This window comes from Dama dama, chromosome 7 (assembly GCF_033118175.1).
Source record: "Dama dama isolate Ldn47 chromosome 7, ASM3311817v1, whole genome shotgun sequence".
NCBI classification, from domain to species: Eukaryota; Metazoa; Chordata; class Mammalia; order Artiodactyla; family Cervidae; genus Dama; species Dama dama.
The window spans coordinates 29,420,449-29,443,588 of NC_083687.1; the positions used below are offsets into that span (position 1 = coordinate 29,420,449).

Genomic DNA, 23,140 nt, shown 5'->3' on the forward strand with positions numbered 1-23,140 from the left:
CTGGTCTAAGAAAACAACAACTTTCTCCAAAATGAGCTTTATTATTAACATGAAACAGAATTTCCAGGGAAACTGAGAACTCTGGGTCTGAGGGAGGTAAGGAAACAAGGAGGCCTGGCAGTGTTCAGGGGTTTGGGACCTGGAGGAGGGCCCAGGAAGGACTCTCAGAGGATGGTGGTGGCAGCAGGCAGCACCTCCTGACTCATGAAAACGTCCAGGTCCAGGCTGGGATCTTCCAAATCCAGTTTCAGAAACTTATCTACTAATGTCTGGCAACTGAAGGGAGAGAAAAGAAGTGAGGTTTGGGGGAGGATGGATAACAGAGTCCCTGAGCAGAGGGGAGAGGATGCAGCACAGGAAATCCATGACCTTGAGAATTTAGGAATTTCAGGAAGAAACTGTGAATCGTTAAAGGGCAAAGAGGCTGTCTAAGTCCCTGGAGGGGGCAGAGGAGCTGCAGAACATGGACCCTGAGAACAAGGACCCAGGGCCTGCACTCACTTTTCCATTTGCTTCTCCTTTAGCAGCTCCTTGACAGGTTTGATGGGCTTTCCACTGCGGATCAAGTCCGAAACCTGGGACCAAGGAGGAAGGGGTAGGGGTGGGGTTGGGTATTGGGTAAGAGAAGAGAAAGTATGGGTCAGAAATTCCATGGGCCCAGAAATCCAGACCCCTGAGAGAAGCAGGGACAGTGAATGGAGGTGGTTGCTCTTTGGGCCCCACCTGCTTGCCTCGAGCAATGAGTTTCTCAGGAAGCCCAGCCTGCGCAGCTGTGTGGGAGGCGTGGCTGGCACAGGCAACACCTTCGCAAACTTGATAGAAGAAGACAAGGTCGTTCCCATCCTCACAGGTCTCCATGGTCTTCAAAGAGAATAAAAGAGGGCAGTGTTCAGTCATTCTGCTTCCTGCCCCAATACCCTTGGTCAGTCACTGTTGAGAGTAAGAAACGGGAAGGGACAAGGTCCCTGTTCTGATGCAGGAGCCAGTTCCCAGCTCTGGGAAATGCTCAGCCTCGGGGTCCCTGGGGAGCTGGGTAGGTCTCCTCACCAAGTACTGCACAAGCGGCCCCTGCGGCAGCAGCTGCAGCTGAACAAGGCTCAGAAAGTTGGTGGCCACAAAGACATTGGGACACGTGGGTCCGAGTGCCAGCCAGTGTCGGATCACGGCAGCCAGCAGCGCGAGCCCATCCACCTGCGAGGAGTGCAGGGTAGCGCAGGGTGAAGGTGTGGAGCCACAGGGCCCCGTGCGCCCCCTCTTCCTGCCGGGCCTTCCCCCCTCATGCCCACACACCCCTATTCTTTTCCAGAGGCCCAGCCCCGCCCTCCTGCTCCTCCGCCCTCCATTTTCCTCTCCTTAGCTCCTTACCGTGTTGGTTCCCTTTCCGAATTCATCCACAAGGACCAGCGAGCGCTCGGTGGCATTGTTCACCGCTTTCGCCACCTGCTGGGCACCCGGTGGATAAGGGAGAGTTTCATAAACATTCGAGGCCTGGCACTGACCAGTGTGCCTACGAGTAAAGCTGCTTGAATACATGTCCACCCTACCGAACTGCAAGTTCTTTAATGGCAAGACCCATGTTTTGTTCATCCTTTCACTGACAACAGCGCGTCACACAAAGCCAGGGACTGGCAAAGGTTCATGGTATTGATTCTCCTGGTTTCTGAATTGGGTGCTCCCTGCCCCTAGCATAGAGAACAGGCAGCAGAAGGAAAGCTTTTTCTGTTCTGACCATTTTTCAGGGCTAGGGTTCCTTCCCCATTACCCCCTCCCCCAACCCTGCCTCTTCTTAACCTGGTTGAGGTCGATCATGAAGGTGGAAAGGCCAAGGGAGATGGATTCACAGCTGTGAATTCGGGTGAAGATGGCGTCTACTGCCCCGATTTCAGCTTCCTCTGCCGGCACAAAGCTGCCCACCAGGGCCATGAATGTGATCAAGCCTACCTGAATAAGGGAGGAGACAGGTACAGTGCCTGGTGGTATGGGCTGAGGTGAAGGTGAGGCTAATCTCAGGGGAGAATGATAGATCAAGATAGAGGGACACAGTTTAACAGCCCCTTCGGCTCACTTTAGAGTAAGTGAAAAGGGGCAGGAAGTAGGCAGAGGCATGCTTAGGAACCGTGTGGATCTCCTCAAGAGGTGGGAGAGGAGGATTCAGGTCAGAGGATGGTCATTAGCACACGGCCCTCCCTCAGGTAGAGAATGAGAACATGGAAGGGAGAGGGACAGCAGGTGTGAGTCTTTTCATGACACGTGGGGTCAGAGCAAAGTGGAGAAGAGCGGTGGGAACCTTGGTTGATTGGCAGGTGGGGGGTGGAGATGATGGAGAAGAGAATGCAGAGATTCGTCTACCTGTTTGAGGTATATGCTCTTCCCTGAGGAGTTGGGTCCAGTGATGACTTTGACCCTCCCTGTGTCCCCCCCGCACTCTGCAGAGTTGGGCACGAAGGTTCGGGCACAGAGTTCCATCAGCGGATGCCTGTAGCCGGTGGAAAGTTACCTTGCATGTGGCCTGTGGATCCAGAAGATGGGGCCTTTGGACCCCCCGCCCCGTGTCTATTCCTCCACCCATTTCTGTCCTCACCTGCCATTCTGGATTCGTACCCCGAGGAGCTGTGGGGAGTAACGGGGCCTTGAATAGCCGTAGTCCCGGGCGGCACTGGCAAGAGCCAACAGGACGTCCAGGCGGGAGGCAAGGTCCAACACCCGGGTCAAGATGGCTGCCCGTGCCAGCACCTGGCATTGCAGCTGGTGCATCAGCAGAGTCTCCTGGTCTGGGGGCAGGGGAGGGAAGGAGCTGGTGTCAGCTTCAGGGGAGAGCAAAGCAGAGACAAAGAAGCCAGCAGACGAACCTAGAAACCATCTGAAATCCCAGAGATACTCAGAAAAGGCAGAGTCAGAGAGAGGGAGAGGGAATAGCAGGAAGGAAAGGAGCCTATCAGAATCACCTCCACGCTGCCCGGTCCGCTCCAGCCACTCGCTTCTCCTCACCCCGGATGTCACAGTGCAGGTCCCCCAGCAGTGAGTCCAGCTCCTTGGTTCGAGCACTTCGATAGTGCAGCTTCTCCTCTGAGAGGAACTGGGTACAAGGGTTCAAAGCTATGGGCTTTGCATCTCTCCATCCTCATCCTCTCTCACCCCACCCCAGCCCTGGCCTTGATTTCTTTCTCCTTTGTCTCAGAGCTGGTAAAGATACAACAGTGAAAGAGGGATCCCACACTGGGCAGAGCTGATGGGGAAAGGCCCTCCCTCAGCTGCTGATTGCCTTTCCTTATTGCCCCCTACAGAGGTCAAGGGCCTCACCATGAAGTCCAGACCTTCAATCTCAAAGTCACTGGTCTCCACCATGGAAGGCAGGCGGGGAATAGAAAGAAGGAAGCCGATCTGAGGAGAGTAAAGAAGAGATAAAGCAAGGAGTGATGCTCTGGGCACTTTCTTTATAAGTAGCCAGAGTCCCCTGTGTCCCCCAAATGTTTCCCTCAGGGACCTAAGCACCAAAAAGTGTTCATGTTCTTCTGATTTTTCCAGGAGTTTTCTTATCTATCAATGTGTCCTTCCTAAGCCTCATGTCTCCCTAACGCCCCCAGGGAGTGCACCACCCCTGCCTCCTGCCCTCACCAGAGGGATGTAGATGACACTGCATGAAGGAATCCGGGAGTCCAGATTCTCCAGCTCCTTCCGAGCCACCTCAGTGAGGAAACTGGGAAGTCCCATCAGTCTTCGTTTTTCTAAGAGCGTGGAAGACACGTGGATATCAAAAGTAAGGCTCCCGCCCTGGTTGCAATGATCACCCCCACTTGGAGGGGTCGCCTGCTGAGGACGGTACCCCATCGCGGGGCAGGTTCATGTTTCGGGGCTCAGGGGCCCATCCGTACACCTAACACTCACTCTCATCAATTTCAGGATCTATGTTGGGGAGGACCGTGAAGCGATTTTCAGCAAGGCTGCCCTCGAAGTCCACCTGAGGAGACAAGAAATCCAGGTTCTTTCCATCCAGCATGATCTCGTCCTATTCCTCACCTCTACCTGGGCCCCAACTCACCCTTCAGTCCTGGCTTTAACCCTGACCCTCTAGGCCTTCAAGCACACCCCTGATGTCTGCCATCCCATCTTCTGGCCATCCAGCTGACCTCAGTGTCTCCCATGCATCCTCGTTTTCCACACCATATTCCCCAGAGCTCCCACCCGTTGCTCTCCATTATTTAGATCCATCTCTCCCCCCTAGTTTCCCAGGAGATCTGCCTCTTTCTTTCCACTCACCACTTTCCCAATGAGGCTGGCAATGTGGTGCAGGTCATCTGAGAACTCTTGGGCAATGTCCCGGAAGAGCTGAATGGACTGGGGCAGGGAGCGGCAGGCATCCCTCAGGCCCAGGGCACTGTACACTGTCTGTGGGAGAAATGGACAGAGGAGGGTGGCCCATACCCAGGCCAGGCTGAGGCGAGGGGACAGGGCTGGATGGAGAAGGACAGAGACCAATAGGAAAAAACATAATAACAGAGACAGAGGAGCTCTCAAAGACAAAAAAGAAACCAAGAGAAAATAGCATCTGCAAAACTCTTCACCAGGCATCACACTAAACTCTGAGACTCTGAAGACAACAAAGACAGCAGGGTCCCTTGTCCCACATGGGCTCTCAGTCTAGTGAGGAAGACAGACATATACCCAGAAGATTTAAAAATAAAGTGGTAGGTGCTTTGATAGAGATTTGTACAATGTCCCAAGAGAGAAGTTTGTACAGAGGAAGGAGAAGGAGAAATAGGGATATGAAAGGCAGAGAAGAAGTAGATAGGCAGTAGGGGCAATGCCAGCATTTGGGTGAGAGAGAACAGACAGGAAGGGTGAGAGTCACTGAGAGTTAATTCCCAGCGTGAAGGTCAGTGACCTGGGGTGGCTGCTCTAACCAGGGATTAGATTGAGTGCACAGACCCAATCCAAAGGACATTTACTGAACCTTACTCTGTGCCAAAGGACATATAGAATATATAAATCAAAGGGCTTATAATCTAGCCCTGATGAAAACAAACAAGTAGCAAAAACAATGGCTACTCACAAAAAAGACTGATCAAATTGTGGAACTAACTAAAATTACTAAGGAAGTTCACAGAATAAGACTAACATGGGGCTTCCCCGGTGGCTTAGTGGTAAAGAATCCTCCTGCCAATGCAGTAGATACAGGTTTGATCCCTGGTCTAGGAAGATCTCACATGCCTTGGAGCAACTAAGCCCAAGTAACTGAGCCTGTGCCAGTGCACAACTATTGAGTCTGTGCTCGAAAACCTGGGAGAGGTTTCCCAGGTGGCAGAGTGGTAAAGAATCCACCTGCAGTGCAGATGTGGGAGATGTGGGTTTGATCCCTGAGTCGGGAAGATCCCCTGGAGAAAGAAATGGCAACCCATTCCAGTATTTTTTTTTTTTTTCATTCCAGTATTCTTGCCTGGAGAATCCCATAGGCAGAGGGGCCTGGTGGACTACAGTCCATGAGGGTGCAAAGAGTTGCACATGACTGAGCATGCATGCACGCACTAGAGCCTGGGAACCGCAACTACTGAAGCCTGCGCATCCTAGAGCCCATGCTCCCCAACAAGAGAAGTCTCTGCAATGAGAAACCTGCATACCATAACTAGAGAGTAGCCCCCACTCACCACAACTAGAGAAAAGCCTGTACAGCAAAGAAGACCCAGCAAAGCCAAAAATAAATAATTTAAAAAACCATTACATTTAAGAGATGAATAGAAACCTAAATGAGATAATTGACAATAATATTAATTTTTAGGTAAGAAGTATTGTTCTTTTTAAAAAAATAATTTTCTTTTAGAAATCATATTGAAATATTTATGGGTGAAGTGATGTGATGGCTGGGAATTGCTTCAAAATAATCCAAGAAAAGGAAAGTGAGAGAAGAGATATGTGAAACAACATTTGCATAAGTCAGAGTGTTAAAGCTACATGGTGGGTACATGAGGGTTCATTATATTATTCTCTCGAAAATTTTTTTGACAATTTCCACACTACAAAGTTTTTTTTTTTTAAGGTGTTGGAATAAAGTTGGACAGGGGGACAAGAGTAAAGAGGGTTTGGGACACATGCTGGGGGCTTAACCTGGATTTCTAGGTGTAAGAAGGGAGGTCTTACCTTGTAGAGAACCTGCCAGTCACTGACCTTGGTGTGGGACAACTTCATGCGTTTAAGAATCAGCTACAGTCAGACAAGGAGACAGTTGCTGGTTTCCTTCTCCCACTCTAACGGCCCTCAAGATGCCCACCACTCCTCAGCCTCCTTCCCCACCTCCCTGCCCCCCAACCTGGGCTCACAGGCACGTTCTTGATGTGACCCAGCAATCGGTGCAGCATCTGAGCCATGTCCAGATGCTGGGGTAACAGGAAAAACTGAATGACATCCAGACGGGAATTCAGTTCCCCCAGGTCCTGGGTTGGACGTGTGAACCACAGCCTGGAAGTGAGGGTTGGAGTGGGGAGACCAGAAATTACACCTGTTCTCATCAGTGTCTTGATCTCAATTTGGGAAAATGTGCCCTTGGAGGGCCCTGGGGATGGTGGCAATGTGTATTGGTACACATTGTAAGAACAGTGTCCTATCTATGCAGGTGTGTTTACTCACACCTACTGAAAATTTCTGGATATGAGCACGACTGTGACTGTGTATCTCGGTTGTGATGGATATGACCATGTGTCATTCCCTGTGGATACGTGATGGAGCTTTTCAATATCTTTAGAGGGAGAGCAGCGTGTTGAACCACTTGAATTCCAACACTCTAGCTCTCTCTGCAGCTGAGTAGGAGTGATTCAGAGAGTTTGCATATCTGTATTTAGCTGTGAAATAGCACAGACATTCGTCTTTTCATGTCCTTCCTATGAAAGTATGTAACTGTTCCATGTAGAATGATAAGTCCTCAAGGTCATGCCTGCAGGGAAGAAAGTATTAGGTAGAGGTACTTAAAGAGCTTCTTGTTTTTAAACTGGCTAGTGGAAACACATAGGCTTATATTATTATTACTACCTTTTATGTGGCTGAGGTATTTCCTGACAAATTAAATTATTATACAAAAATAAATGTCTCATCTGTGTTTCTCTAATTCAGGGAGGGTATCCCTATCTCTCTATGGCCATGAAGAGCAGTGAGACTCTATAATGACCTGGGAGGCCACGGATTCTTTCCTGCATTAGAGCAAGCCATTAGGCATACCACTTTGTATATGAGTCAACCTGTGGAGACACTGGGGCCTAAGGATGTGTATCTCACACTGAGTCTATGGCCACTTTTTCTTGGTTAGAACACCCTAGATTAGAATGAAATGGAGGACTCCTTTGGATTCGAGAGTGGGTTTCAGGCACCTCTGGTTCTTGGGCACAGGGGAGCAGAGGTGCCTGAGGCAGTGTAGGCCAGTCTGTGAATACCATCCCCACAAGGAGAGCACATGGGCTCACCAGACAGGCTTCCTTATAAAACACCTGAGTGTCTCTGACTTATGTACTTCGAGTGCCTGGAGGTCTTAGTCGACTGAGTCAGGCTCAAGTCAGTTGAGGTGATGAGGCCCTTAGAAGATAAGCAAATTGTCCAAAGTCGTGCCACTAGTAAGAAGGACAGCTGGATTTCAAAATCAGACCTCCAGACTGCTTGGACATCACTCTTCAGAGCATACTGTGACAGTCACCTTCCAGGTTCCTTGTCTAGCTTTAGATCAGCTGGGCCCTTTAGATCAGCTGGGCCCTTAGCTGGGCCCTTAGCTGATCATCAGGCTGTGATTCTATGCCCTGTGGGGGTCCTGTCTAGGGAATCTGCACTCTCCCTCACTTTTGATACAGTTCTCTTCTCTGAGAATTCCTTCCTTTCATCCCTCATTGAGATTAGGGATCTGTACCTGAAGAACTAGAGAATGTAGGGGTAATTAAATTACCTCACCAATTATCTGGAGATGACTTCAGAGATAATCCTAAATTAACCTCCAAAAGATACAGATTGCAAGGCAGGTGGCATGGGAAAAGGATTGTGTACCTGCAGGCTAGCAAAGGTTTCCTAACTTTTTAGAGATGATGTAACCAGTGTGCTTGCATTCTACTTCATAGAGGGTTATGAGCTGAGGTAATAGGAATGTGCCATGGCATAGCATTCACTCACTTGCATAGAGGGTAAGTAGATTCACTAAGTGCTAATTCCAATCTGATGTGATAGTGCAATTAAAAAACATAAATAAGCACTATGTGACTACATGGCAAGATGCATGCCAACACACTCAGAGGTGCCTGTGAAAGCTTCACCAAAAAGGTGATAGTTGGGTTGCACCTTGAAGAGGATTTAAGATTCTGACCAGTGGAGAACAGGGGAAAGACTTTCTAAAGGAAACAGCATAAATGTAGACTGGAGGGGGAATTCTCTGGTGGTCCAGTGGTTAAGACCACATTTTCACTGTGAGGGCCCAGGTTCATCCGTGGTCTGGGAACTAAGATCCTAAGTCTTGTGGCTAAACAGCAACAACAAAAAATAACCATATACTTGAAGAGATAAGCCATGAAATTAAAACTGAGGGACCCTGAGCATTGTACTGCTAAAGATGAAAATCTTCATCCTATAGGTAATGAGGGAGCCTCCTAAGATTTGTCTTTTGTTTTTACTTAAGATTTAAAAAATAGGGGAGTGACATGTTCAGATTTCTGTTTTGGAATGACAGTTATTTAAGAATGAAGAATAGATTGGGGAAAAGAAGAGTTTAGAGGCAGAGACACCAATTTGAAGGTGAATGCAATGCTCCAGGTTAAAGATGAAGAGAGCCAGAATTAGAACAGAGGAAAGAGGGAGAAGGGAATGGCTGGGAGAGACATTTCAGGATAGAATCAATAGGTCTTAGTGAATAACTGAATATCGGGGGTGAGGGAGAAGCATCAACCCAAGGTTCAGAGCTTGAAAAGCTATATTGCCAGCAATGCCACTAAGCAGAAAAGGGAATGAGGAAGTAAGAACAGGGCCAGTGGGCATAGGTTTGGATGCTCTGAGTTTGAGCTTCCTGTGGAAATTGCAGGTGGTAATGATGGGCAAAAGAGCATTCCACATTTGGAGCTCAGAACTAGCGATACTAATTTGAAAGTCATCAGAGAACAGCTCACATCTGAAGTATGTTTTTAATCATTAAAGATATTACCATGTGTACACTGCTGTCCTGTGATTGTGTTTCTGCTGCGAGTACGTGTGAAAGTCCGTGTGTCATCAATGGGTTTGTATGTATCTGTGCTGACAATGTAAAATGAGAGCAACATACCACATGGAGTCATTGTAAGGACTAAAGGCATTTAGCCAGCATTTGGGAAAGGGCAGCTGTTTTCATTACTGTTAAGGGTGGTGTGTTTGAGGCTATAGGCGGCATGCACATGTGTGACCCTCGCTCACCTGAGCAGCTTCTCTCCCCACTTACAGCGGCATCTATTGAGGATTCCTGTTGGGGTAGGAAGTGAGCCTGTTACAAGCAGGGGCAGAGAAAGGAATGTATGGATGTGTCTAAGCTGAGGCATCAGGGTCAGAGGTTTGGGTGTTGGGCTGGCTGGCTTGGGGGTTAGTCCCCAGATACAGGACACAAAGGCAGCCAAAGCCAGCGTCTGGCCACAAGTCTGAGCCGGGATTACCTTACATGGGCCTGGGGGAGGGAATAAGCACTCATAGGGACACTCAGCCAGAAAAATATTCAGAGTAGGCACAGTTAGACTCACAAAAAGTCCAACACATACACGTAAACATTAGATCCAATCCACTGAGATGCACAGTGAAACCACGTGGATACTTGGGTGATGTCCCCAACACAGCCTAAAGCCTGAGACAACTATAAGAGATACGACTCTATGCAAAACAAACACAAGAGTTATGCAACTACATAACTCTCCTCTATACATAGGGTCTCCCAAAGTCCCTAGACAGGTACATCACTAATACAAATATTCATACAAATCCAAGGAATAAAGACGGAGTTGGTAAAGTAGGGAATGATATGCAAATAACATGGGACAACTATACTGGACAAGGCTTCGGGGAGACGCCCAAGCTCAGGAAGGGAACAAAGAAGATAATAAAGCTGGACTAGAGCGGAAGTGACAGCTGGCAGTGGGGTAAAGTGGGAAGAGAGGGGCTGGGATCCGTCTCTGGAGGCAGCTGCTTTTCTGGCAGGCCTGTGCAGTGTGGGACGAGGGACAGGCACACCTACCAAACAGGCTGAGCCCCTCCTTGAGTCCGCTGGCCACTTTGTACACCGAGGGGTGAGACTCACTCTTAAATATCTGCAGAACGCTATCAGGGAGAAATTAGGGTCATTTGGGTTTTTAAAGGTGATTGAGAAAATGGAATGGGGATTGGGAACCCCTCCTGAGATCAAGTCTTGATGTAAGGTTGTCCCTCATGGCTCTCTGCCTCAGTTTCTCCCTTTAGAAAAGGAGGGTAACACCTTTGTGTTTTTCTTCTTCTCTCCTCTCAGCCCCCACTTCTCTTTCCTTCAGGGAGAGAAACCTTAATAGGCCCAGGATTAAAGAAACTGAAGCCCCATTAGGATTATTACAGCATTAAGCTTAATCCTTCTCCCTCCCCAAAGATGACAGCCTGCCTCCATCTCCTTACCTGTAAGTGTCTTGATCTATGCTCACCAGATGGGTTCTGAGGGCAGAAAACAAGCAGAAAGGAAGGTGGCTGGGGCATGAGAGATCTGAGTTTATTCCTAAGTCCCACCCATTTAGCCTTCCTTCGAGAAGACGGTCTCAGTTTTCTCCCCAGAGCTCCACACCCTCTCAGGAACCCTGTGTGTCCTGAAGCACTTTACCAGATGGGTCACTGCCACCACTCCCCAATCTGCCTTACTTTCCAGGCCTCCCAATTCCACCTTACTTTGGTTGAGGTTAGGGTAAGTCACCTACAACACAAATTTCTTAAAGCCTAGGATGGGAACGCTGACGTTATAGTCTTCTAGTTCAACCCCGATTCTTCTTCGACCCAGGAACTTGAGCAGTCCTCCAAGTGCTCGAACCTAGGAGGAGATCAGTAGTGGAGTTGGGCTAAATCCCAGTTTCTTGGTGGCTAGACAACATGGGAAGAACTATTATTTTCCAGGACTGGGCTAGTACCTCCAGGACTCAACCCTGGTGTCCAGGTGCTTGTGCCTTTTTCTAATCTGCTACATCCCAGCCCTTATCTCCCAAGACCCATCTCACCATGAGGAGGGAGTCAAAGGGGATGATGGAGGAGAGGAAGAGGATTTTCTCGGTGGTGGTCATGGAGTCTGGGATGAAGGAGTAGTTTCCAGAAAGGAGGCGCTGTTTGCTTATCTCCAGGCCTATTTTGAGGGGGGAACGGGAGGGAAAGATCTTGTAGCCCCAGTCTTATTTTAAGAATGAGAAAACAAAAAAAAAAGAATGAGAAAACAGAGAGATGATGTGGTTTGCCAAATTAACACAGGCAATTAGTGGAAAGCTGAGACAAGAACCAAATTTTAGACTCTCTCTTTAGTCTACACATAAAGACGTTTGGCTGGGAACATAAGCTGAGAAAGGTAAATGGCTCAGGCGAGTAAGATATCTATCTGGAATTGGGGATTCTGGGTCAAAAAATCATATTAATAGAGGAATTTAGGATAGAACATTCCCTGTCCTTTTTATAAACCTGGGAAGATAACGGAAGTGCCTTCTAGATCAACAAGGTAACTGAGGCAGTGCTTTTTTTTTTTTTTTTTTTACTAAGGAGCAAATGGCTTTGGCTTAAAGGGGAAAATGCTAACAATCAAAACTGACCAAAAAATGCTACCACGCCCTCTTTCAGGCAGGGCCCTCATCCCTAAACAAGCCTAAACTGCAGGTTATTAAAGGTAGGTATTAGGAGAGATCGTGGGGAGACTGGTCATGGGGCCTGAAGAACATACAGGTTTAGAATGAGACAGGGCTGAGAGGAGACCTCTGATGATGAAACTGGAATTAGGAGAAAGGGTCACATAACTGGGATGGGGGTGTGGGCAAAGCAAAAGGGAGGAGATACCAAAATCCACATTTGGTAAAAATATGATTTCGGGTCTCTTAGGCTCCCTGTGCTCTTGGGAGGCTGTAAAGGAAACAAAGGGCCATCAGTCTGTACATCATAGTCCTTTTGCCTCTTTCCCATCTTCCCTCTCACCCAATTCTGATCTCCTCACTGTAGCTCCCCACAAGACCCTTTAATCTCTGGAACATTCTGTAATTTTGTCCTTCCCCATTTTTCCTCTTTTCCTTTTTCAGTCCTTACCAAGCTTCCTCAGAAACCGAGTCATATTCTCATCCTGTTTGGCACTTGTAACAACAGACCGGGGATCGATTTCATCCAGAACTTGGAAGGAGAATGGAGAGCAAATGCGTTCAAGGATCTTTATCTCGACTAAAAGGGAACCTGTAACCCTCCCTTTGTTATCTCCCTTCACCCCTCAAAAACTTATTTCCTCCAAGAGCAGGGAGGGCCCCCCACATTGGGAGCTGAAGTAGGAGTCACATATGAGATTAGAAAAAGAAAGAGCAGTTAAGACTGATGGGGTAGTGGGAAGGAAGAGGGGTGCCCATGAGATTATCACTGGACTGTAAACTCCTAACGGACAGACATGACTGATTTGCCCAGGACTATATCTCCAGCACCTGATATATTTGTGAATAATGAGATGAATTCCTGAAAACAATAAAGGGAGCCTCTAGGAGTCAACTAGTAAAATAGATTGAGACAGGTAAGGCCCTATGAATGAAATACACTTCCAGTGCCAGCATAGGGGAATTCCTAGTTCTGTCCTCACCTCTTTGGAGCAGTTTGAGGCTCTCGTGGTCTGGGGCATCTGGCATAAAGTGGATGGTGGAGTCACTAGTATCATAGTAGGCAATGCCCAGGTATCCTGAATTCCACAGGACACACAGATGAATCTGTCGGGCAAGGAGGAAAGGAAACTAATATTTGACCCACTGACAAGTACAGGGTTGGGCCATGTCTTATTTAATTTTAATTATTTTATCGACTCTCAGAGATAGGTATCAACACCTCCATTCAGTAAATGTGAAATCGACACTCAGCGGAGGGAAGTGACTAGCCCAGGTCTTCGCAGACCCTTTATATTCTAACAACCAGGCGTTCCAATCAATTTCCAGCTCTGTCGAGCTCCTGCTCCTCCAACAGCGCCTCTCCCCCTACAAGACCTCAGCAGGCTCCTCCTCTTCCTCCTCCTCGGGCTCCCGGGGGCCCGGCACTGAAGCCACGGTGGGGAAGCTGGCAGAGGCCTCCCCGGGTCCTGGTCCGTTCGGCGTCCTGGCTGGGGTCGCTGCTACCGAGGCCATGGCTTTGGAGGCTCTGTGGATGCAAAAAAATGAAGACAGTTCTGGAGCGAGAGCTCACTTGCTAGGAGGTGCGGGTAGCGGGGCGCGCAGAAGCAAATCCACTGAGAACTACTGGGAGAGGGCTGAGGGGCAAAGCTGCGTGGGCCTTCGAGAGCTGTGGTTACAGGTGTAGGACATTTGGAGGGGCGACTTTTCCAGTATTTCACTGTAGTACAGACTGTGGAAAACACCACTCGCCCCCCCTCATCCCTGTGACGCGGAGGTTGTGTTTCGGGGACGGTCTTGAGCGTCCTTTGGGCGGCGAGTTTTACACGGCTCCTCACTCCCCTCTTCCAACCAAGCCCCCAAGATCACAGTCTCACGATCTTGGCTTCCCCGACCCGGATGCAGGAAACTTGCGGCGTTTTCCCGCCTTTTCAGTCACCTGGGTCGCGACGTGCGCGACACCTCGTCACTAACAGCCGCGGACCAGCGGGACGGGTGCGCCAACACGAAGGCCTGGTGCGCGCGCACACGCCCCGCCTCCTTAGCCGATATTGGTCGAAGAAACCCGGATCCTACCTAGAGATCCAACAGAGTGAAAGGGAGAAAAGGACCACAGAGAAGGCTGGATGATGATTGGCCTATTCGCATACGGGGCGTTGCCAGAAGGTTCAAACTTCCCGCCCTCTGCCGTTGCCTAGCACCCGCGCCTCCGGCCCTCAGGCCTTCTGGGCTTTGATTGAGAGCCTGTGAGAAAGGTTCTTAGCAGAACTGGAGCCCGAGCCCCACCCCCACCCCATCCCGCGCAGCGGGTCTAGGGACTTCGGGGAATCTGCAGACAGCACCGACCTTAAAGGAACAGAAGTGCACTTTTTTTTTTTTTTTTCTGGAGAATGGAGATAAGCAACATTAATTCAACCTATGCCAACAATCTAAGTTAATATTTATAAAGAGCTTAGACCAGTGCCTGGCAAACACAGTAAGAGCTTCCTGAGTGTTTTAAATAAATAAGCTGAAATGAGAAGCTAGGCTCCTATCTCAGCCCACCTCTGCTTGTTTCCTGGGTGCAGAGTATGATCGCTGCCATAGAGGCACCACAAGGCCTAATGAATAATTTCGGCGCCCCACGAGAAGTTGGAAATAATCGAATTTCATCAAATTCTGGCAGAGAGAAAAAGAAAAGAAAGAAAGTGAAGATGCTCAGTCGTGTCCAACTCTTTGAGACCCCATGGACAGTGCCTACCAGGGCTCCTCCCTCCATGGGATATTCCAGGCAAGAATACTGGCAGGAAAAAAAAAAAAAAAAAAGAATACTGGCAGAGAGAAATAGACCTAATAACACCTACACCCCTAGAAGCACATGCCCCTACCCTTACACACACAAACACACAGACCCCTAAGAATAGAAGAGTGTTATTCATTCATTCTGGGCCAGGTGGTGGAATCAAAGCAGGTGACATAAGTTCCTACTCCATGAGCCTAATTTTTGAGTGTGTATATGAGGGGAGGAGAAACAAGAAGATTGAGAGACCAAAATTAAGTTTATATAATTTTATAATTATATAATTTTAAGGGACTTCCTGGTGGTCCAGCAGCTAAGATTCAATGCTCCCAGTACAGGGGGTCCAGGTTGGATCCCTGGTCAGGGAACTGGATCCCACATGCCACAGCTAAGAGTTCACAGGCTGCAACTAAGGATCCTGTGTGCCACAACTAAGACAAGGAGCAGCCAAATACATATATATTTTTTAAAAGTCTCTTGAAATACATCTTCACCCCCAGGTTGTTCTGGGCACTTTGAGATGCAGAGATTCCCATCGAAGCACTTAGGAAAGATGGTGGGGGTAAAGTGGCTCTGCTAACTAATAAATGGAAAATCTCCTCTAGTGAGAAAGGTGGAGGAGTGAGTTAAAGACTAGGTTAATGGTTACCCCTGGCAAATTGTTGAGCAAGGGAGCTATGGAAAACTGGAGGAGGCCAGGTGACAGCTCTAAGGAGTGTCGGGGGAGGGACACACCTTCCAGTCTGGGGTGGGAAGAGATTAGGGACTGGTTTACCAAGCTGAGGAAGGGGAGGAAGTGGAAAGAGAAGCCTGGAGAAGTAAAGGGGAGAGACTGAAATAGGAGAAAAGCAGGGGCAAGGAGATGGAGATGGGAGGGAAACTTCTCTGAGGCAGGATTTGGGGGGTGTAGCCCCTGACTTCAAACCCATGAGACACTGATGGATGGTACCAGGAGAGGGCAACATTATCTGTCACCTGAGAAGTTAAGGAAAAATACTTTGTGGGCAGCCATGCCAGCTAGCCAAAGTCAATATTGATGATCAAGGCAGTTCTAGTTATAAAAACTGTAGGAGAGAAAAAGAGAGGCAGGGGAGAAGCTGCCAAACCCGTTTGAGCTCAGGACTGGCCCAGTTTGCCTGAGGCTTCTCCCAGAGGGGAGATTTTTGTGAGGCAGATTCTGGTGGACATGGACCAGCTGGAGCAGAAAAGGACCCTGGGATGTAGTGCTGCTTTGACCTCCTTCTTCAGATGGAAGAGGTCATGCGTGCAGGTTTCAAGGGTCACCTTGGAGGAGATTCCCCTCAACGAACAAATATTTGTTGAATCGTTCTACATTCTTCTGTTGAAGGAACGTGAAAGTCACTCAGTTGTGTCCGACTCTTTGCGACCCCATGGACTATACAGTCCATGGAATTCTCTAGGTCAGAATACTGGAGTGGGTAGCCTTTCCCTTCACCAGGGGATTTTCCCAACCCAGGAATTGAACCCAGGTCTCCAACATTGCAGGTAGATTCTTTACCAGCTGAGCCACAAGGGAAGCCCAAAAGAGAAGAAATATCAAATATATCCCCTCTGTGAGGAGGACAGAGAAAGGCCTTCCTCCAGGGAAGAAAAAACCCACAGAAGAGGAAGCATGAGAGGAAACCACGCACTAACTGCTGGTTCTAGCACCTGTCTTCACTCCATCCGCTCCTCCCCCAACTCTCTCCTGTTCTTTAAGTTTCAAGCCCTGTTTTGCTCCTATATCCTTGATTTTCTGAAACTCTAGGTGTCTTGTTAGACAGAGGGTAGTAAGGAAGAAAGAGATGGCTGAATAGGACAGAGATTCAAATGTGGAGGCTGGCATATGTCCTGTTTGGAGAACATATTTTGGGGCTATTTTTCAGCAGATCATAAAGAGTTTGATAGAGCCTCCAAAATCAAGGTTATTGGGGAGGGAGGGAGAGAACTATTCTTCCTCTGTCCTCTCTACTTCTTTATTTGTGTCCCTAAGGACTCTGCTGACACTGTCTTGTCTGATTTTCACCTTTTCCCCCCACGATAAGACCAGCTACCACCAGCCCAGTAGGATCAGTGCTTCTCTACTGTAGGGCTACAGTAACCCCATGCTTTCCTCCTCATCTCCAAGGCAACCTGTCACTGAGAAAAGGGCAAAAGGCACAGCAAGGGGCTCCAGATGGGGGGCAGAAGTGGAAGCCTTAAAGCTGAACAGGCTTCGTGGCTGATTCATGTTAATGTATGGCAAAGACCACTACAATATTGTAAAGTAATTAGCCTCCAACTAATAAAAATAAATGAAAAAAAAAAGTTGAACAGGCTGCTGAATGGGAGAGGACCTCTCCCAGCGATGAGGCCCCTGGGCTCAGCTTCCTGTTTCCCCAGCACAGGGCCTGTTATCTCCCCTCCCCAACCCTGCCCTACTTTTCACCACTCTCTTCCCTCAAACCCAGCTTCCACGTCCAAGTCCCTCTTGCGGACCACAGTCCTAGCAACCCAGAATTGGGAACTGGAGTCCGGAAGAAACTTGGAGAAAGGAATAAAGGACCAGTTTTCCCTTCTATAATTCCCTTTCTGGGCCCTCGGGGACGTGCTCAAGCAGTGTCAGATTTCTTGGGTGAGGGTGGAGTGGGAGTGTCCTCTGATTAAGCAAGCAGGGAAACTGAGGCAGAAAAAAAGTCCCATGATCAAGGAGACTGGCAGGGACACAAGGCATTTTCCCGAGACTCATCTCAAACCCCCTCCCCCATCATCAGGGAGACCCGAGGCTCACCCCTCCGGGCCCACTCCCTAGGTCGTCGAGTCCCGCCCCCCGCCCGTCCCCTCCCCAGGTTCGGGGCGGGGCGGTCCGTGAGTCAGCTCCCAGATCAAGTCCGAGAGCGGGTAGAGCTAGAGCCGCTGGGTGTGGAGTACGCTGGACTGGTGGAGAGGCCGCGTCTGGAGTGAGCGGGTCTGATCAGGCTCGTGTGGCGCTGAAGGGCCAGCCTTAGGTCTGGGGGAGAGAATCTCTTCTGTGAGACCGCCTTCCCTGCCCGGCCCCTCCCAGTTCCCCCAGCGACGGCCGCTTCCTGGTCCCCGTCGAAACCATGGCTGAAGAACAACCGCAGGTCGAATTGTTCGTGAAGGTAAGAACACCTTCTCCCTCCTCGGCCCCCCTCCAAGTTCCTGGAAGCCAACTCTCACTTTTCCCCAGCTCCAGCCTCCACTCCCCACTCCCTTTCCTCTTTGATTCCCACCCCCAGCCCCACGTGCAATCTTTAGTGTGGTGGGGGGGGGGGGGCGGCGGGAGGGTTGGGAGGCGAAGATAATGTGCGCGCCTAGAGAAATCTAGGCTCAACCCTGAAAAGTTTGTAAAAGTGCAAGTTTCCAGCAGCCTAAAGGACAAGAAGATAGAGAAAAGGGAGGGTTCCCAGGAGTTGAGAAGATTGACGGAGTGGGGGTCAGGGAACAGCTGATAGGAGACAGAGAGAGAAGGGGCCAGCCGGAAACCTAACAAGGTTTGGGTGGGACCGAGGGAAACAAGCCGGAAACCTAACAAGGTTTGGGTGGGACCGAGGGAAACTTCAGGATAAGGGTCCTACAAAAAGATCAGAGGGTGAGACACATGGTGGGGGAGACTTGGAGGGGCGTGTGTGTGGGTGTGTGTATGTGTATGTGGCGGGGGAGGTTTCAAGGAAGAGGGTGTGGTAGGCAGGTCTGGGAGTGGGACCAAGTGAACTGGGAAGAATTGGTGGGGTGGAAGGAGACAGGAGAGTGGGAGTGGAGTTCCAGAAGCTGGCGTGGGGGTCAGAGGTGGGGGTCCAGAGGTGATGGGGTCGAGAACCAATGTCCTGGGGTCTTGGAGAAGCAAGAGAAAGGGTGGTGGTGGGGAGATGAGAATTGAGCAGTGGCTACCTCGAGGGTAGATGGGAAGAGAGAGCAGGAGAAGGAGCGCTTAGGGCGTGTAGGGTTTGGGGGTTATAGAAACGAAAGAAAAAGAGCCGTCCCAATTCTGTCCTCTCCGTGGGTGTTGATGAGGAGAGGTGGTCCCAAGATATTTGCATATCGAAACCTCAGGCTGCCGCTTCTGCCGCGCTGCCTTCCGCACTAGACTTGCATTCTCTCGCCTTTCCAGACCCCTTCTCTGTGCTCCTCCCTCCCTTTAGCGACCTCCCCCTCCGTCTGTATCTCCTGGCTCGAAGTCTCCCCACCCTCCACTTCCCCTCTTTTGTTCCTCCAGCCTTTGTTTGTCCCAGCCCGTTTCTCCCTCTGCTTTATGCCAGGGCTTCTCAGGCGGCCATTCCCTCTCCCTCAGTCGTGCCGGGGTCCGCCTGCTTAGGTGTGGTCCCCACCTCACTCTCACTCTTGCCTCAGGGGCTATTTTTACTCTTGGGTGGGGCTGCGCTGCAGAGATTCCAGCCCTGGGTCCTACGTGAGGAAGGTTATCTGGAGCCAGGGGACTTGCTCTGGGAGACCCCCCCCTCCCCTGGCAGTGCCCAGGGAAGAGGGAGGTGACATTGTCTGCCCAGGCCTCAGCCTCACAACTCCCTGCCCCCACTGCTGCCAGGAAGGAAGCTGCTGAGACCCAAGACACAGTGAGATGAATCACCCTCAGCCTAGGGGGAGGTGTCCGTTGGGGGATGAGGTCAGGGATTAGAGAGCAGCCCCCCTCTACAAGGCCCTCCACACCTCGAGGGTGAGGCTCTGAGCCCCTTGACTCCCCACCCAGCTGCTTGGGTAGTGTATAGAGAACCAGAACTCCTGCTTCCAAACCCCCGCCCCACCTCTCCTGTCTTCAGGCTCTACTTCCTTCAGGAATCCAGGCCTCTAGCCGACACTGCAGGCTTCAACAAAGGCCCTTTCTAGGCTCTATTTCGTGGGTCGATGTGAGAATTAAATGAGTTATGGCATGTAGAATGCTTAGAATAGTACCGAGAAAGGTAAATACGTCTGCCCCCGTTAGTCTTCCCTCTCTAGGGTCTAGCTCCTCCAACTTCTCCAAAATCCATTCCCTGGGCCTTCCTCCCATTGTCCTCAGTTCTCTGGGAAACCAGAAGCTTACCTTTGCAGAAGATATTCTTAATGATCCGTCTTAGGTTTGACCCAGACCAGAGAGTGCAGAGCCCAGTTATGTGGGGAACTTTTACCGGTGAGATTGAGTATGTGTCATGACTAGGCAGAAAGCAGCCAAGTCTGGGAGTAGGAAATGTAGAGAATAGCCTCAGGATGAGTGGGGTACACCAGGCCTAACCTTGGGCTGGGGCTTCCTTTCCAGGCTGGCAGTGATGGGGCCAAGATTGGAAACTGCCCCTTCTCCCAGAGACTCTTCATGGTGCTTTGGCTCAAGGGAGTCACCTTCAACGTCACCACTGTTGACACCAAGAGGTAGGCCCACTTCTCTTCCTCTAAACCCCTCTTTTTTTTTTCTCTAAACCCCTCTTACGTGTACACAGGTGCACACTCATTCACCTGAGTCCTTCCATCCTGAACCATTCCCCCCACCCCTCCATCTGAAGCCCCTCTCCCACCTCCCTCCATCTCCCCTTTCTGGGTCTCCCTAACCCCCTTTTCCCGTCCTTACGCCTGGTCTCTCCTCCAGGCGGACTGAGACGGTACAGAAGCTGTGCCCAGGAGGGCAGCTCCCTTTCCTGCTGTATGGCACCGAAGTGCACACAGACACCAACAAGATTGAGGAATTTCTGGAGGCTGTGCTGTGCCCTCCCAGGTAGAGGGGAACTTGGAATGGGAAGTGGGGGAGCTGGGAGACTCTGGGAAAGAGGGGTTGAAGAAATGGAAAACGGGGATGGTGGTGGGGCTAGGGCAGGCGAGCTGAGGCTCCTCCTCGGAAGATATCCAGTTTCTCCCATTGGCTTTTAGGTACCCCAAGCTGGCAGCTCTGAACCCTGAATCCAACACAGCTGGGCTGGACATATTTGCCAAATTCTCCGCCTACATTAAGAATTCAAACCCAGCACTCAATGACAGTGAGTCTTGTGGGTCAGAGGCCTGGGTCCTAGGAGGAATGGAAAAGATCTAGGGATTAGGGACACCTGGACATTCAGATATCAGGGAGATGGAGCAGATATTGGCAAACCTTACTTCAATTAAAAAATAATAGCGACTCTAGATCCAGATGACTTGAGTACAAATTCTGATAGCTGTGAGCCTTCGGGGAATTCATTTCACTTCTCTGGAAATCTATTTTCAGATCTATAAAATGAGGATAACAATACATACTTCCCCGGTTGATGTGAGAATTAAATGAGTTTTTGTATGTAAATTGCATAGAAGAGCACAGAGAGGGACTTCCCTGGCGGTCCAGTGGTTAAGACTCTGTGCTTCCAATGAAAGGTGCGTGAGTTCGATCCCTGGTCGGGGCACTAAGATCCCACGTGCTTTGCAGTGCTGCCAAAAAAATAAAAGAAAAATAAAGAATTATAAAGATACTTAAAAAAAAAGGAAGAGCACAGAGAAAATGAAACACATTAGTGTTAGCTATTATTGTTTTGGACTTTCCTCACCCCCGCCATGGACCTTCTTGGACTTTTGTCGATCTTCTGATGTTCTTACCAACTCCCTTCTCTTGCACAGACCTGGAGAAGGGGCTCCTGAAAGCCCTGAAAGTATTAGACAATTACCTGACATCCCCCCTCCCAGATGAAGTAGATGAGACCAGTGCTGAGGATGAGGGCATCTCTCAGAGGAAATTTCTGGATGGCAATGAGCTCACTCTGGCTGACTGCAACCTGTTGCCCAAGCTCCACATAGTACAGGTGAGTAGTGATTGTGGGAGGAGTAGGTGGGAAGTGGGATGACTCTTTAAGGGGCTCCCATGCAGGCTTCCCATGACAACCACTCCAAAAGTGGTTTCTTTCTGAGGGTGGTTTCCAATGGCAGACACCACCCTATTCCTTCTTTGCTATCTTTGCTGGCAAGACCACTGCTTGGGAGAATTAATTACGTTCCACGATGCAAGGTGTGGGTGCAAACAGACTGAGAGTAACACATCCCAGTATTGCTTTCAAGAATGCTCTTCCTGTCTCTATCGTTGCCAAATCCCCAGATCAGACAGACCAGGCTTTTCCTAAAATCAAAGTTTTAAGTCTGTTGTTTCAGTCTCCACTTCCTCTTGTGGAAGATGAAAACTGCTGGTTCCCTTGTTTTTGTCACAGCTCAAAGCTATGGTTTAGTTTGTGAAACGTGGGCCCAGTGTCATTCTGCTGCAGAACTGTGTATTGAAAATCTCTGTATTTATTTTATTTGACTGCACAGAGTCTTAGTTGTAGCATGAGGGACCTTTGATCTTGGCATGCTGCAGGTAAGTCCCTGCCTGCAAAGGATTTGAAATCTAGCTGAGAAAATAACTTTCACATGAAAGTTAATAATATATGATTAAAAGCCAAATGACAAGTAGACAGAAATTGCTGTGGAAATTTAAAAGAACTTTATGGTTTGTGAATTATATCTCAAAATCAAGAGGAGAAAACAAGCACCATGGACTAGGGTGATCTGAAAAGGGGCTGGTTATAAATGGCCAGGATTTCAGTAAGTGGAGAGAAAGGGTGAAGGCCTTACTAGACAAGAGTTAAGATGACTGCAGGTGATCATGTGGGAGATGAGTCATACGGACTGATGTTGAAGCTGAAACTCCAATACTTTGGCCACCTGATGCAAAGAGCTGACTCATTTGAAAAGATCCTGATGCTAGGAAAGATTGAAGGCAGGAGGAGAAGGGGACGACAGAGGATAAGGTGGTTGGATGGCATCACCAACTCAATAGCCATGAGTTTGGGTAAACTCCGGGAGTTGGTGACAGGGAGGCCTGGCGTGCTGCAGTCCATGGAGTCACAAAGAGTCGGGACTGAGTGACTGAACTCTACTGAACTGAAGAGTCATGAGAAAAGAAACCGGGTAGCGGACTTGCTTAAATGCCTGGATTTTATCATGTAGGCTGTGGGATAAGGGAAGGACCAAGGGCATGGCAGCGGGTGTGACTTCCCTGAGGCTAACCTATTGGTCCTCCTTCCCCCACCCCTAGGTGGTATGTAAGAAGTACCGGGGATTCTCCATTCCGGATGTGTTTCGCGGAGTGCATCGATACCTGCGCAATGCCTATGCTAGGGAAGAGTTTGCTTCCACCTGTCCAGATGATGAGGAAATCGAGCTGGCCTATGAGCAAGTGGCCAAGGCCCTCAAATAAGGCCCTTCCTAAGGCTCCCTGGCCCCCCTCCATTTTCTCCACAAAGGCCCTGGGTGGTTTCCACATGCTACCCAACGGACACACTCCAAAATGGCCAGTGGGCATAGAATCCTGGAGCACCTGTGCAGGGTTTGCTGGGGGCGATGAGAAGCAAGGATGGGGGATCTGCGAGAGATTTTTGTTGTGGGGTGGGTTGGACAATGTATTTCAGTAATAAAATATAGAATGACAATCTAGTGTTTTTATACAAAACGGGGGCTTGAAGTGTGAATAACAAGGAAAGAGTAGGTCAATGACCTTGAACTCCTGGCAGAAACCAAGGAATTTAGAAGAGGGGTGCTTGTGATGGGCTGCCATTTTTATGTGTAGGTCCACGAT

The 23,140-nt window shown here is 49.5% G+C and overlaps 2 protein-coding genes across 5 annotated transcripts; one reads left to right on the forward strand and one right to left on the reverse strand.

The window, feature by feature from the left end:
• Positions 1 to 21: 21 nt before the first annotated feature.
• On the reverse strand, positions 22 to 19,830 carry MSH5 (mutS homolog 5). Of its 4 annotated transcripts, none has more exons than XM_061147061.1 (25): positions 19,625 to 19,830; positions 13,185 to 13,335; positions 12,791 to 12,914; positions 12,259 to 12,339; positions 12,016 to 12,078; positions 11,199 to 11,320; positions 10,905 to 11,014; positions 10,612 to 10,647; positions 10,205 to 10,287; positions 9,400 to 9,445; positions 6,312 to 6,450; positions 6,133 to 6,195; positions 4,258 to 4,386; positions 3,886 to 3,958; positions 3,616 to 3,725; positions 3,301 to 3,381; positions 2,989 to 3,076; positions 2,582 to 2,771; positions 2,350 to 2,476; positions 1,792 to 1,941; positions 1,366 to 1,440; positions 1,048 to 1,191; positions 724 to 861; positions 502 to 575; positions 22 to 276 (listed from the first exon to the last, which is right to left on the reverse strand). In XM_061147061.1, the coding sequence occupies exons 2-25, from the start codon at positions 13,320 to 13,322 to the stop codon at positions 165 to 167; spliced, it is 2,496 nt and encodes an 831-aa protein (XP_061003044.1). In that variant the 5' UTR covers positions 13,323 to 13,335; positions 19,625 to 19,830; the 3' UTR covers positions 22 to 164. The 4 variants fall into 4 exon arrangements, with proteins under 4 accessions (XP_061003044.1, XP_061003043.1, XP_061003042.1 ...); XM_061147060.1 differs by having other exon boundaries at positions 1,366 to 1,443; XM_061147059.1 differs by having other exon boundaries at positions 1,366 to 1,443; positions 1,792 to 1,937; positions 2,946 to 3,076.
• Positions 17,453 to 22,994, forward strand: CLIC1 (chloride intracellular channel 1). The gene is made up of 6 exons (XM_061147064.1): positions 17,453 to 17,708; positions 19,838 to 19,947; positions 20,162 to 20,287; positions 20,440 to 20,546; positions 21,154 to 21,335; positions 22,601 to 22,994. Exons 1-6 carry the CDS (start codon positions 17,670 to 17,672, stop codon positions 22,760 to 22,762), a joined length of 726 nt encoding a protein of 241 aa, XP_061003047.1. The 5' UTR covers positions 17,453 to 17,669; the 3' UTR covers positions 22,763 to 22,994.
• Positions 22,995 to 23,140: the final 146 nt, after the last annotated feature.